General features: G+C 42.4%; 1 protein-coding gene across 1 annotated transcript in view; it reads right to left on the reverse strand.

Moving 5' to 3' along the window:
- Window positions 1-16,050, reverse strand: part of EXOC4 (exocyst complex component 4) — a 737,356-nt gene that overhangs the window by 202,626 nt on the left and 518,680 nt on the right. Inside the window, exon 11 of the mRNA XM_008150517.3 lies at window positions 10,708-10,927. Within this exon, the coding sequence (XP_008148739.2) occupies window positions 10,708-10,927 (220 nt within the window). The remainder of the gene's footprint in view (window positions 1-10,707; window positions 10,928-16,050) is intronic.

Here is a 16,050-nt window from a genome sequence, read left to right on the forward strand (position 1 = left end):
GAAGAAAAGCAGCTGCTTTATTTGCACAGTTAATCTTAAAGGGCCATTTAACTTTCAAACTGAGAGTTTTGTTTCTCTCTCTCCATTTTCTCACTAGACCATCTCTAAGCCGGAGCTGCAACATCCAGACAGGACAAAAATCACTTATGATAAGAACCTCAAAAACGCCCAAGAACAGCAGTTCTCTGTCGGTGCTCATCCGGCTCCGAGCAGTCATCTCGCCAGGTCAGCAGTCCCGCTGCTCCCAGGAGTGATAACTATCATTTGCTCAGCTGTCGAGCCAGCCTTTTCTCTCTTCTTGGTATCTTTTGATGGGACGTTCTTCCTCTTCTCTAGCGTTTAAGGAAAAGAAATAAATCTGAAGATGCCTTTGTTAGCAAGTAAAGTCAAGTACATTCAGGCAAAGGCGATTCTAGAGATCTGAGGAACAGAGTGTTAATGCAATTGGGTCCCTGTCAGCAGATCTAAGTCACTACCTGTCATACGTCACTACCTTCTCTCCTGCGGCTCCACCAAGGAGGGGTCCAGGCAGGATGCAGACAGACAGCAGCCAATCAAGGTCTCAACATGCTCACCCCACATGAGCCCTGTTTCTTAGCACAGTCGAGGTGATGACTAAGATGGTCACCAGTGGCCTATCTTTTCTGAGAGCGAAAGTCAATTCACAGGCCTCGTTGAAACCCAGGCTTGTCCCTGTACTGACGTCATTCTGAAATGGCCGGCTGCTCACACGTTTCCTAGTACCAAGCAGAGCTGGTAAACAAGTGTCACTACTGAGATTACTTCCTCTCTCAGGAGTCCCTCTGACTCTCCACCCGCCTGGATAAAGCCCTCCATTCCAGCTGCTGCTTCTTAAACTGACCTTAAACATACATAATAAGTGAATTCTTGAAAAGTTGCATCTAATTCAAAATTTGTTCCAAACACATTATGAAAGACGAAGGACATTTAGAATTGTAATTGACTTCAAAAGACACAAACTCTGAGATCATTAATGGTTCTCATACGACGTAGGAGGCTGGTTGCAGATGAATTTCTGTGACAAAAGAAAAACATTTCTTCCTTTCTAGCTCCTCTGTACTTACTCCAAAAGCTTAGCTGACTACACTGTACAGAATTTAGTATATAACACACACACACACACACACACACACACACACACACACACACACACGGTGGAGCAAAAGTAGGTTTACAGTTATTTGTGTAGAATATAATACAACAATGAATAAATAATAATATAAGAATAAACTGTTTTGCCCTAACTAGTTTGGCTCAGTGGATAGAGCGTCGGCCTGCAGACTGAAGGGTCCCAAGTTCGATTCCGGTCAAGGGTGTGTACCTTGGGTGCGGGCACATCCCCAGTTAGGGGGTGTGCAGGAGGCAGCTGATTGATGTTTCTCTCTCATCAATGTTTCTACCTCTCTATCCCTCTCCCTTCCTCTCTGTAAAAAATCAATAAAATATATTTTTTAAAAAGAATAAACTGTTTCATGTATCACAACTATAAACCTACCTTTGCCCCACCCTGTATGTATAGATAGGGTGTTCCCAAAGATGTGTACATACACGTTGAATAATTATAAAGACAGTGTTTATTAAAATACATCTCAGTTTTATAACTGAGTTATCAGTTATTAAAGGGAGTATACACTTTTGGGGACACCCTGTATATATGTTTTTCTCTCTCCTTGCTGTGCAGAAAGCTACTTATAGAAATCTAGTTAACCAGGACCTTCTCTAAGAAAAGCAGCCAACCAGACAAGATCCTATTTCTTTTTCATCCAGAAATAAAACTACAAAGATATTTGTAAAACTCAAGTTGATCTATTGTGTGCCTATTCCTCCTGTATAAAAAGCCATCTCTCACCTGCTCATGTCACAGCCTCCTTCCTCAACAGCCACGCAGACCTGCTCCCTGGCAGTGTTACACCAACAGAAGCACTACTTACAGACTGGTCACAAGCATGCGCGGGCCCATTTGCTGTTCTCTGACCCTTATTTAAAGGAAATGTTTGAATGGGTACTTTTAGAAATTGGACATTCTTTTAACAAAGCAACTACTTTCCCATTTAATTAATTTCTCTTTATGGTCAGATTTTCTAAGAAACATATTAAAAACCTATGAACACCACCACGGTAAAGAGCTTAGGGAATGTTGGAAATTCATATCTGGGATGGCTAGTGAAGAATCAAGATGACCAAGTTTGTTCACTCTGGAACAAATACAGCCAAGTATTCATTAGGATCTAGATGGTGAGTGGTGTTTGTTCACTGAATAATTTTCTTCACCCTTTTTAGGTATTTAAAATATTTTTCAAAATCAACTGTAGAAAAATATTGCCTCTTTCTTACCCTGGTTACCTAATCATGGTTATCTAAACAAACGTGGTAAACACCAGTGCAGCCAGTGAGTGGGAAACACTGGCCATGTCTGCAGGTGTCTTCTTAGCACCCCTCCCTTTAATGCTAGTGGGTTCCCTGAGCGATGTGATCATGTGATCATGTGGACTAATAGCAGCAGCTATGAAACAACTCGAGATGCAGAGCAGTTCATAAGGCACTGCTGAACACATGGTCCCACACACATTTCTCTTTGGTCTGTGAGGGAGTTGAGCCAGCATCACTTTTGCTTTACAGATCGGGGGTGGGAAACTTTTTTTCTGCCAATGGCCATTTGGATAGCTATAACATCATTCTCGGGCCATACAAAATTATCACCTTAAAAATTAGCCTGCTATATTTGGTCAAATATTTAATTTACTCACCCCTAATGCCTTGGCAGGGCCAGACCACATGATTCCGTGGGCCTTATATGGCCCCCGGGCCTTATGTTCCCACTCCTGTTATAAAGTAAATGAAGCTCAGGGCAGGTAAGTGGCTTGGGTTTGTCTATTGTCACTAAGCTGACTAGAAGACCAGATCCCTGTTTTAAATGCTTTTCCTACCAGGCCACAATGAAATTTGCATCAGTTATTTTTCTGAAAGGCTATAAAGAATCACAACAGAAATTCTACAAACATTAAAATGTATTGACCCAGTAACAGAATTAATAATACAAAGATAACAACTAAATAAGACAATTTGAAGATGGACATGAATGTTATAAAACCAAAGTCCCATCAGTCATGAAATAGTGTATTTGCTCGGCTGTCTCAGCAGTAAGGACAGGTGAGTGCTGAAAGCCACGATGACAACACAACCAAGACAGGATGAGGGCATTTTCTCCTTCACCTTCCTGGGTAAGCCCGACGTGGCCACCAGGGGTTGGTTATTTGAGGCCCCTACTTGTCATGAAGAGGCCAAACAGTATCAGCAGTGAGTAAAATAAAACAATAAGAGTAAAATTCAAAGAAAATCAAAATGCAAACTGTGGTATTTCTTTAGCTCTAGATAGACACTGAAGAATCAAAGTAGACCCTAACACATCTTGATTCTAAGAATTATGTTAGTACAGTGAGACCATTAGCACCTCCTCACAGAGCTATGAGGGACTGGGGGGATCAATTGATCAGCTCTGTTTTCAACTTAATGATTTGCATCATGACTTCCAGCATCCCTTAAAATTCACTAATCTGGTTACGCTAATAAAAGCTAAATCTGTTCTGTACCACACAGTGGAATGGCAACAACTGGCCGTGATGCAAATACCCCTCAAATGCCACATTCTTCATATTAATATATCCTGATGTGATGAAAACAATATGCTGTTGCTGCTGGCCACACTTCCTTGGGACACCAGCAAGAGGACTGGCGGTACCTCATCTCAGCCGGAGAGAGAACAGGTTTAGGCGTCAGTGTAATTATCTCTAGTTAATCATCACGCTGTAAGCAGATGTGTCTACCAACCTTCAAGGAGGTTTAAACCCTGCTCCAGCAATCACTCGGCCTACTCAACATTCATTTGGAACCTTGTAGATGCCTAGACTTTAGACCATCCTGGCCCTGTTGCCTAACACTGCTTCCTGCCAGAGGGTATTCAAGGCAAATATAGTAAATTGAATCTATTGTATTCTATGTAACTTGCTCCCAATTATTAGCTGTAGTAGGTTAAGCAGTGCCTGCCCCCAAATAAATTCCCACACAGACCCTCAGTGTGACCCTTCTAGGAAACAGGGTCTTTGCAGATATAATTAAGGACTGAGATGAGATCATGCTGGCCTAGGGTGGGCCCTAAATCCAATGACAGTGTCCTTGTAAAAGCCAGGAAAGGACAAATAGAGACACAGATGAGAAGACCAGGTTACAATGGAGGCAGATCAGAGTCCTGCTGCCAGAAGCCAAGAATCGCCAGGATGACCAGAGGTGGACGAGGCAAGGAAGGGTCCTCCTCTAGAGCCTTTGGGGGAATGTGGCCCCTGGAAATTTAGTATGAGAACTGGAGGATGTATCTCCACTGTTTTAAGCCACCAAAGTTGCGGTAATTTGTATGGCAGCCCTAGGAAATGAACACACTGGCTTTATTGGTCATTAACCCTGCACGCTGCTAATAAATGGTCTGCAGATAAACGCCAGGAACAGAGAAAGGAGGTGACACAGCAGCATCTCGCTGCCACACAGGGCAGTGCGAGGCCAGAGGCAGAGGCTACCAGGTGGGTGCCAGCGTACGAAGAACGCGAGTGGGTAGACAGCACGGTGGCACTGAGAGGAGACACGCTGAAATGTGGACAGGGATGGCAGGGTTTGGGGCACTCTTCGCAGGACCCAGAGGTCTGTGCAGGTGAAAGGTAAGGTGCAGGCAGGGAACATGTATCGGAGCAGCCAATGCTGGGATCCACCTGTGAGGTGCGGAAGGAAGGAGACCTGGTTTACCGTCATCGTTCCACCCGATTGTTAGACATGACCCCTGTGCTCCTGTGGCACATTCACTCTTCTTGCGTTATAAGAAGGAAACAGGTGCAGAGAGGCTAGCAATTTGGCCCTGGCCACAAAGTCTTCAACTGAAATGTTGGCATTTAAAGCCATCTCTATCTGCTTCGAAGGCTTAGGTACCCAGCTTGGTTCAAGGATCAGAGAGCCCACTCTTAGAAGCCCAACTGAATTAAAGAATGCCTGGACTATAATTTTCATATGCTTCCTCTCGGGCAGTAATTGATTCTCTGGCAAAGACAGATCCAGGCCAGCGGCACTCATCCTGGCTACACCTTACAAAACTCGAATGCCCAGGCCCCCTTCTCTGGGATGGGATCAGAGCAGTGATGTTGCAGGAATCTGGACTATTCTAACAGGCACTGCTGTTGAGAATCACTGCTCTAAACCCTCGGGTACCAGTGGGCAGTGCGACTGGCTAAGGAACAGTGTGGTTTTGCGGGCTGACTACAACCACTTCACTCCTCAGAGGGAACCTGACCAATACTGGGGCACCGAGGAAAATGAAAATATGCTTTAAATCTTTGAGAGATCACCTACAAGTTTTACTTGCACAGCTTATGTAATTTTATTTTTCAAGAATTTGAGCCTAAGCATTAGAAAGCCACCTCGGCATGCGCCAGGAAACATAGGCTCATCCTGTGTTTGGAAAGAACTTTGCAAAATTCAGCAATGTGCTAGACTAGGAAGCAGCTTCTGCTGCCACAGTAAATATTGTTTTTACATTTCTGGGCCTGTATGAAACAAAGCTGAATCATTTAAGTGACTACTGTTCTCCAAGCTAAGAGTGCACAGCATGAGGTTCCATTTCCAAACTGCCAGCTGGGTGTGGGGGTATTATATAAGGCAAGGCTTCTAGAACTTTACTCTCCATCAAAGTCACCTGGGAGGCTGGTTAGAGCAAGACTTCCTGGGCACCAGCCCAGAGTGGAGTGAGGTGCAGGGACTTGCATCTCTCCCAGCTGGGGAGATGCTGATGCTGACAGTCCCTGGACCACACTTGGTGCTACCCTGGCACAGGCCACGCTTCTCCATCTCTAACGTGCATGCACATACCCCGGTGAGGCCGTACAAATGCAGATTCCGACTCAAGAGATATGACATTCTTATCCACAGACCCCCTCTAGGTAGCAAGGGTAAAGCATATTCCATCAGGCGGTAGGGAGAAAACTGGTACCTTTGTTCAAGCATTCAGACGCCCATGCAGCATTGTGACAGGTAAACGGTAAAAACCTTAAGCATGAGTGCCCTGGCCCTTTTTAGGATGGAGACACTAAGGAAGCAATAAATTAAATGACGCCTCCAAACCAATAGTAAGTAGGGAACCGAGTGGCTGTTTCCTGCGTCTCAGGCGTGAGCCATCTGTAGACTCGGAGACAGATAAGGCATGAGAGGGCATCCACTTCAATTGACTGTTTCTATAGCTCCATGTCCGAAGGCGAGGGGCTCGGACTCAGGAGAAATGAGGAATGCCTCTTCCGAGATTTCCTCATTCGGAAGCATCGGGCTTTGCCGTGCACCATGTGGAAGCCGTTTTTTAAAAAGTGGAATCTCAGAGGGTGAGAGCATGAGGTATATTCAATCCCGCCTTCAGACGGACAGCATCCGAGTCTTGAGAACGCTGCCATTTTAATGTAAGCATTGCCAATAATCTTCAACACGAGACCACAAATCTTACACCACGAGGAGACAGCATGCACACACGTGTCCTTGTCCCAAGGAAGCTGCCATTAATTCATTCCTTGTCACTCACTCATGCATTTATTCAACAGTGAACATCTTGGTAGCAGACACTGTTCCAGAGCTAGGAATTTAGGAGAGAACCACCTGCAACTAAAGACACACTTTGGGCACAGAGGCCAGACATGGCTGGTTCTATGCTTTCACTTCTCTGTGAGACAATATAGGAAAAAAGGGGTGTAGAGCATTGTGACCCTAACTATGGTGAGAGCCCAGCCCCCCATCTGCTGTAGACTGATACTTTTATAAAATACAATAGAAATAATTTACTAGAAAAAAAGAAATGAAAAAAATACCACACAAGGATATACAAAACACAAGTCCCAATTTTTATTATTAGAGCCAACAGACAGTGATAATTGCTTTAAGGGGCGGGGCTCTAAAGGCTTATTTTCAGTTCTGGGGTCTCCCGGGCAGATGGGGAGCAAACAGCTGGCAGACAAGCTTGCTCCAGGCTCAGTTTGGGCAGAACTCATTCAGAGTGAGGCCTCCAGGGTTAGGCGCCTGGGTTTGCATTACAGTCCTGGCACTTGCTAGCTATGTGACCAAGGTCAAGCTATTGAATTCCACTGTTTCTCAGTTTCCTCCCCACAAAGCTGTTGCCCGTATACAGAAAACACAAATAAAAACATAAAGCACTCCGAATAGTGTCTGGCTCACAGGAAATGCTCTTGAAGTGTTAGCTGTGATCATTACTACTGTCTACAACTATTACTATTATTACTACTTCTATTACTGCTGGTACTGTGCATCATTCTGGGCCAACACTTCAACAGTTGTTTCATCTATAAAGTGGTGCTTGTAATCTCTTCCCTTCTATTGCTTCCTTCCCTTCTATAATTCGGTGCCAAGAAAGTGAAATCACCATGTGAAGGCACACGATCGCCCATGGAAATTGCCCCTATAATGGACTCTCTGTGCTACCGAGATGCCATTCCAGAGGGAAGGGCAGTGTCCGGGGTCCCTGCACCTGCACCTCATCACAGGTGACAACAGCCCCGGGAAGCTGTCCTCCATGCACCCTGAGACCCAGCTGGGCTGGTGCTGCCTGACGCTGGGCAACCAAACAACAGTCTAACAGAGGGAGCGACTTTGAAGGACATTTTAAAACTTCATGTCATTGAATGCTTCACCCACCTGCATTTTTTCACATATGCACAGATTTCCCCAAGCTCCCTTCTTGACAGCTGTTTTGGAAACTCAGCTTAAAATTTTCAGAATTATTTCTTACTTTTTCTTCAGATTCGTCACCTACAATTGGCTGGGATCACAATATCCAGTATAGAAACCCATTTGAGAAATATTGAAACTTGAGCTTGGGAAATTTTGTTAGAAAACAATTTACAGTCATTTTAAAGCAAGACAAAAGCTCAAGATCCGAAAGGAAAATAACCATCACTCCATATCCTTCCTAAATCTCCTAAGTCTGAGACTATGAAACTAATTTATTGATATGGTCTAATGATTTTGCATTCTCATAAAATAAAAATTTTATGAAGAAAGAGAGGGCAACAAAACAACCAAATAAGAAAGCGGGTGTTTTGGCTGTAAAAACAAATTTGGAGATTACTAACGTGAATGGCCTAGTTTTAAGACTCACTCATTCACATGAAATTACCACATCGTGACTAGGTCAAAGAGAGAACAGATCAAGTTGGAGTTCTGATCTGGCCTCAGAATGAATGGAGTTACTGATTTAAAGAACGAGAGGAAAAACCACACAACATTCAAGAGGCATAGCGACATGTGCAAAGGGCTGGTGATGAGGTTGGGAGGGATTTGACAAGCACATGGTAGACTGCCCAGAGATGTAATTTAGTGTGTGGCCCTGACATGGCCCAGATAGCAGTCAACTAGTTATGAGTTTGTGTGTGTCTTTGCCACTCAAGCTGAAAACGGTCATGTTTAATAAGCCAGCATCTTTAGTTCACAGACTCACTTTGTGAACCTTGCTGGGAATGTCATTTAAGTTCAGTACACCAAGCACACTGAAGGTGCTCTGTGCAGCAGAGAGCATGGTACTGTAGGGACACAGATGCTGAGAGATGTCCTGACAGAGAGGAAGTTAATGTCAAACAACAACAACAAATATAAACAAGTCTGTATCCGTCTCTATTTCTTAACTTCCCCCCAACTTTGCAATTATTTATGAATCTCAAAACTTATTCTCTGTGTCTATTCACCTCCCTTCCCTCCATCTATCCATGCTTGTATGCATTCATTCAGTAAATTATTTATTGAGTGCCTTCCTGCCGCCTGGTACTGCATTCCGCTTTTAGAACTTACATTCTAGTTGGAAAAGACAAAAAAAATCAACAAGTTAGAAAATAAATAAAATAATAATTACAGTTGTTGTGTTAAGAAAGAAAAAAAATCAAAGTGTTAAAATAGTGACTAGCTGGGGAAATCTATTTGGGATCCCGACAAAAAAGAGAATTCCATTCAGATGATTCAAATGAAGAAATATTAAAGAGGAGATACTCCCAGGGGTGTGGGCAGTGCTGACAGAAGCAACAAGGGCTGTCTTGGTACCAGAAACTAGCAATGGCAGAGAGCTGCAATCAAGGGCAAGGAGAAGAAAGGGTGTAGCCAGAGTCCACGAGAGCTGCAGCTCTGGAGGAAGTGTCACTGGGCAGGACTGTTGCTGAGGGATGTACCCACAGCCAGCACCATGATCCAGCGTGGAGAGGAAGGAGAGAAGAAATAACCCAACCTCCTTCTCCTCTCAGCCTCCTACCTGCTGCTAGTGCTTTCTATCGGTACAACCTGATCCTGAGTCCCCTGGCAAGGGAGTTTGACTTTAGTGTTGTGAATGGATTGGGGACATGAATGGAGGAGGGGAGAATGGAGAATAACCAGAGAAGGGGACCTACTTAGGTGGGACAGTCAGGAAAAGCTTCTCCATGGAGGTGACATTTGAACTAAGACTCAAGGAGGAGAAGGTCCCAGCCCTGCACAGAGCCAGTGGAAGAGCCATCCAGCCTCTGTGGCTCTCCCTTCTCTGGGCCAGGCTCAGTACACATCCCTCACCAGGAACCATCTCACACAGACCCCGACAATCTGAATGAACCCACTCCTCGGTGTGATGCTATAACTCAAGTTCTGGGAGAAGCAAATGTCGCTACTCCATTTTCTCAACACCACAGAGGAGTTTGCTCATAAAAAGAGAATGCTCCTATCTAGGACACTACCTGTGAAAGGCTCAGCATTGCTATCAATTCTAATGTGCACAGAGGAAAAATCAAGAAAGCTCTACACAAAGGTGGGCAAGGGCAGCCATTAAAGCAACTGTAGCTTCCTTCCACTGGTACAACTTCTCTTTGAAGAGCGAGAGCCTTCCACATTTGGAGATATCCTCATATCATGTAACTTGTGTAAAAAATGAAGAAACATTTTTCTCTCTTAAGTGAAAAAATGCCAGGAAGATTCAATTTCAATTACAAGTGTAACAGCAATCAATGTACAGCCATAATTTAAACTCATACTATTTTCTTTTAGTTTTATATTTGTCTTTATGTCCCCGGATAACATGGATACAAAATAAATACCTCAAGTCTATGAATCCACCTATCTACTGAGAAATTATTTTATGTCTGCTGCCCAGAAACCATTTCTTTATATAGTTAAAGTAGAAGTTTCAATATTAACAAGACCATCTCTTAAAGGAAATGATACGACTTTGAAAAGCCAGTTTGCTGGTAGGTTCCAATTCACTGTGAGCTGGCCAAGTCCTTAACAGCATCCGCCCTCCAATGGATGGGTACAGGGGGTTTCGGTGGCATCTGTCAGGCAGGGTGATTTCCTTCCTGTAAGTCCCATCAAGGGCAAATTCCAGGCAAATAAGGAGGCCTTGCCTGCATGTTAATGAGATGTGTGTTTTACCATATTAAAGCTACCCACATATTTTCTTAAAGATCCTAAGGAATTTCCATTATCTCTATATTAGTCCTAAATGTCCCTAGTGCCTACTTAATTTATTTCCTCTTGTTTTGTCCCTGGTGAATATAAAAACAGATGGCAATTCTTTTTTTTAAGTTGAGACTCTGGTGAAGGCCATGAGAACTGTTGACAAACAGTAAGTTGAAAGCATCTCCTTACCTGCAGCAGAGGGCGCTGCACCCCCAGCACCTTCATGGTGTCTGCGTTGGCCAGGATCTTCAAGGGGTCCGATGTTTTCGTGACTCCTTCAATCTCCTTGTTGATCTCAGCCAAGACTTGATTGAGAAAGATGTTTTTGATGTACACAGTGAGAAACTCTCGAAGAGGACACTGTTTGGCTGGTCCAAGTCCCAAGGCATGCTCAATTTCCTGAATAAACCTGGAAGCCAAACAGTAAATGGTTGTTAAATGTATCAGAAAGATAGTTACAGAAATATGACAAAACCCACATGGGTATCTCTGGACTTGGGCTATTTTCATGGAGGGAAGCAGGGAAATTCCCAGAATTGTTAACAAGAGCAGGTCATCACTCTGTAATAGTCATATCCATATATATACACGTATATATAGGTTTTAATGTATAAATATATGTCATCTTTCTCTATATAACTGTCCATCTTTTAAAATGTTATTTCGCTAATTAAATAGAAATAGGATGAAATAGAAAAGGACTTTTAAACTGGGGTGAAGAAAAAGAGATCCACAGAATATATTTATTAATTCAAGAATAAATAAGAATACAAAGAGCAAAGGAAAGCAAATCAAAGAAAAACAATTATGATGCAAATTTAAAAGCACACCCCAAACACTATGTATTTCTGAGAGAGTGAGAGAGAGAGAGAGAGACAGAGAGAGAGAGACAGACAGAGAGAGACAGAGAGACAGAGAGAGAGAGGTGATGATACGTGAGTTGGGAGATTACAAAGTGAACAGGATGGGAGGTGGGGGCAAAGAAGGACTTCAGCCTTATTTGTAATGATCTATTTCCTTTACTAAAACACTTAAAGCATATATAAAGGATTGCTAATAACTGCCAAAGCTCGGAGATGAGTGTCTAGTTGTTTGTCATATTACTCTTTGTGCTTTTCCATACTGTCAGTTCCTGCTTTGCATGTTTCTGATATATACAAATTTAAGTTACTACAGTTTAGTTAATGCCTGTCCTCCAAAACCAAGATTCAAATTCCAGTTAACAGTGTTTTAACTGTGAGTAATGGCATAAAGTATAAACTCCGAGGCTAGCTCTTCAGGTCAGATACCTCTACAAGAATAATTGATGTTCACAATGATCAATGATCAATCATCTCAAAGTATAATGATGACTGATCATTGCACATTTGTTATTCAGTTCATGTACAGACAACAAAGTGTGTCCTGTGTTCCTTGCTCCCACTGATAGGCCCATGTGATATTTTACAAAGGATAATTAATTAAGAGGGCATTGGCCAAAAATGGTAAAAGTACAGAAAAAAACTAAAAGTGGTAACAGTTAGTGGGAGTGAAGATTGAATTCAATGTAAATGGATTTATAGAAGCAATAACTGACCATGGGAATGTTGACACTATCCCCATTCGAGAGGCAAATGCAGCCAGAGTGAAGGTGAACTTGATCTAAATAAACGAGGAAAGTGGTTATGACAAAAGGGATGAAGGTGGCCCAGAGGAGGTATGCCAGCCAAAAATCTCACATTATAAGAACTCTTTGAGATATTTCATGACATTGAAAATCAAAGAATAAAATACTGACAGTTGTCCCAAACTTTGAGGTGTGACATTTCGCCAATGCATAGGAAAGATGCTCACTGTGTATCGTAAGGTATACAACACAAAGAAGGTGCAAGCATTTTTCAAACTACCCTGGACAAGATTTTAACAAAAAAATTAAATGTTTCTAATGCCAAGTGGACTAAATACATTGTTAGTTTTCTTATTTTCTCATGTCTGAATACATTTATAACAGTAAGGGAGTTTTCAATGTGTTGATAAAATGTGTAAACTCATGAAACCACTGTGATTTCCCCAGTGATTAAAACTCTGCATGGTAATGTTTACAGTTCCACAATGCTATGCAAAGCAGGGCTACCTTTCACTTACCAATTTTCTCAAAAAAAAAAAAAAAAAAAGGAAAAGGAAAAGTGAAAGTGAAATGAAATCAAATGAAATAAAGACAACAAAATGAATGACTAACTGAGAAGATATATTTGCAACCTATATCTCAGATGACAGCTAGGGGAAAACAAATTTGTAGAAAAATGACCAAGGACACAAAAATACAGTTTACAGTGAAAGGAAGACAGTGGTCAGTAAACATAAGAAAATATTCTTAACTTCATTCACAATGAGAAGAAAGGGAAGTAAACTATACCGAGATGCCATTTTGGCCAAATTCCAAAAGTCTGAAAACAAACTCTGTCGGCCTAAGCGTGGGGAAAGAATCATTCTCCTATAATGTTGATGGGAGTGAAAAAGTACAACCCTTATGAAAGGCAAGTGGTCATGATTATTCAACAAATGCACCTCTCTTTGACCCAGAAACCCGACTTCTGAAAAATTTTCTGGACAGCCATAGCTGAATTTGATTACATAGGCCAGTGTGGCATTATTCCAATGGCAAAAGACTGGAAACAACAAAAAAATCCATCAATCAGGGATTCGTCAAATCCACCAATGTATCTGTACACTGGAATACAATGCAGCAACCTCAATCCTCCAAACATGGAAGCTGTGGGGGCACGAACATGAAAAGGCCTCCAGGATATAGTAAGTGAGAAAAAGAGCAAGTTGCAAAGCAATTTGTGTTCAGTAGTATTTATTACACTGACTTTTGTGAAAGAACTACATATCCTCATTTGTTTATTTTCTTCTAAAGACACCCTGGGAAGTCTCATAATAAAACGAAAACTGCCCAGCTGGCGTGGCTCAGTGGTTGAGTGTCAACCTATGAACCAGGAGGTTGTGGGTTAGATTCCTGGTCAGGGCACATGCCTGGGTTACAGGCTCAGTTCCAAATGGGGGACGTTCAGGAGGTAGCTATCAATGATTCCCTTTCTCATTGGTATGTCTATCTCTCTCCCCCTCTCCCTCCCTCTCTGAAATCAATAAAAATATATTTTAATATTTAAAGACTAAAACTGAGTACCTGTAGGAAGCAGGGATAGGGGTAGGGTCTAGATAGGAGTGGGAATAAGACTTTTCAGTTATAACTTTTTTGAATCATGTGCTTTTAAAAACCATGAATGTGTTAACTACTCAAATAAATTTAAATTAGAAAACAAAAATCACCTACACATGTCAGAGACTATATTTCACAAACTGCTTTCTAATTAGATCACATTTACAGTTTGGTGTGTACATGTTCCTTCAGTTTAGCTGTTTAGCCTCTAAAGTGGTTCATTGTGCATATCAGCAGTTACACACTCCATTAACCCCTGGGTGTGCATGTGTGGTGGGGGAAGGAGCGAGCACACACAGGACTATCATGAGGAAAAAGTAACCCAAAGAATTTGGGGAAAGGCAGAAATTGAGAAGTGATGCGAAATAGCAACAAGGCTTCTTAATTGATGTCATCAACATGGAGAGGGAAATAAAAGCACGACCCAGACAAAAATATAACGAGAGAGTGGAAGAAGGCAGAGGACAATGAAGACATGGAAGTAGATAGCCATCCATGGCCATCATTTTCAGATCTCTGAATTCCACACCCTGCTATGTGGGCCCCTTCTCATCTCATCTAACGCTCAAATCCCTCACCAGGTGCCTCTGGGGCCCCTGGGTCAGCCTGTGAAAGAAAACCTCTGTTATTAATCTGCTGATGTGTAAATATAGCAAAGGTCTTATTTTATTATTTTGAATATTATGGGAATCAATCATCAGAATCCCAATTTATTCTTCTCAATGGGACTTCGATTTCTGAGTATTTCTTACATTTTCAGTATCTTTAACATTAGAACACAATTTTAAGTGGTTAATCCATTCCTAAACAGTGACAGAAGGCTCTAAATTATCCCCTTTTACGTGTTTTCTGGTCCCTTATTTGCCTTTATGTCCCTAAAATATCGAACCGCTCTGAGCACACTGATGGAGGAGTTCCCGTCACTTGCCACTGAGTGATTTCCCTCAAATACAAATCACTTATTCCCTAAAGCACCCACATCCATCTAAAACGACACATCCAGGCTGATGCTGCCATCTCTGACTGGAGGGGACCCATCCAGCATGTTCCCAAATCTGCTTTCAGAGCTGCGGGGGCCCTCCCTGTGCAGAAAGTGTGAAACATTCGCGAGAGAATGAAAGAGAAAATTAGAGCTGTCTTATCAGACTGCTTTTTTACTCTAGTCGAAAATGGGAAGCAATTGCATTAAATAGGCAAACTGCTCTTTCTGGGGCAGGAAGAACACTGAACCAGCACCTTCCCAGGCATCCGGGAGGTGAGCCAGATTCCTGGTCAATGCGGGGAGGAGTGATCTAGGGAGGCTGAGCGGCCAAGAGCAGGCCTGAGAGCAGAGGGACCCGAGTCTGAATCCTGAACGTACAGTGTTGGGCAGATTATTCAGCCTCCCTTTATCTTAGCTTTGTATTCTGTAAAATGGATATGCTAACACGGGACTGTTTTGATGATTAAACAAAGAGATAAAAGTTAAGCATTCAGCACAGAGGCTGACAGCAACTGCTAAGGAAATGGTAACTAATGCTATTTGTATAATTGACCAAAGTCCCATGTGGCCAGGGGCCCAGAATAAATTGCTCAGGCTGTTTCCTCAGTGAGTAGTACTGGCTAGCACACAGTAGGCTCTCAGGACCTATTTGCGAAGACTGTACTGAATAAAATAATTTACAGATCCTTTAACTTCAACCCATAGTTCCTGAAACTTGGGATGTCCTTGCTGACAAATAATATCCTTTTCTCAAGAATTTGGACTAGAGCGCCAAATAAAAAAATTGTTTTTGAAAAAAATCATTCCATACCTCCACCACCCCAATGTTAATAGTTGCCTCTCACTAAAAGAGCATTCTCTAGTCCCTGCCCACATTCCACAGTTTTTGACTTTGCATAATTCAGTTGTTTCACATTACTTTATATCCTGCTCTTTTGCAGAGTATCATAGACTCATTCATCCCCTCCTGCTAATGAACACAACGTTATTAAACCAAACATGGATTAGGATGCATCCATGCTGCCGCCTGGTTTATTATAGATAATCCCACAGTGAATGAACATCTTCATTTTGTTCCTGTTGAAGTCTTTTCACAAGTTATTGGCAGGACCTCCTCATGGTGGTTCATGGGCAGGTCTGTATTTTGTTTTCCCCGACCCCACAGTACACTGCATGGCTCCTTTCACCATCAAGTACTTGGAAGATGATCCGTTGAGTGGGAGGCAGGAGAACAGAGAGGAGACTCATCCAAAAGCCCAGTTTTTCTAACACTGATCCGAAACAGCTCTATGGAAGTGAGGACGCACTGAATTCTGATCAGTCAGATGAATCTCATTAGGAAAAAAAA

Source organism: Eptesicus fuscus, chromosome 14 (genome assembly GCF_027574615.1).
Source record: "Eptesicus fuscus isolate TK198812 chromosome 14, DD_ASM_mEF_20220401, whole genome shotgun sequence".
In the NCBI taxonomy this organism is placed as follows: domain Eukaryota; kingdom Metazoa; phylum Chordata; class Mammalia; order Chiroptera; family Vespertilionidae; genus Eptesicus; species Eptesicus fuscus.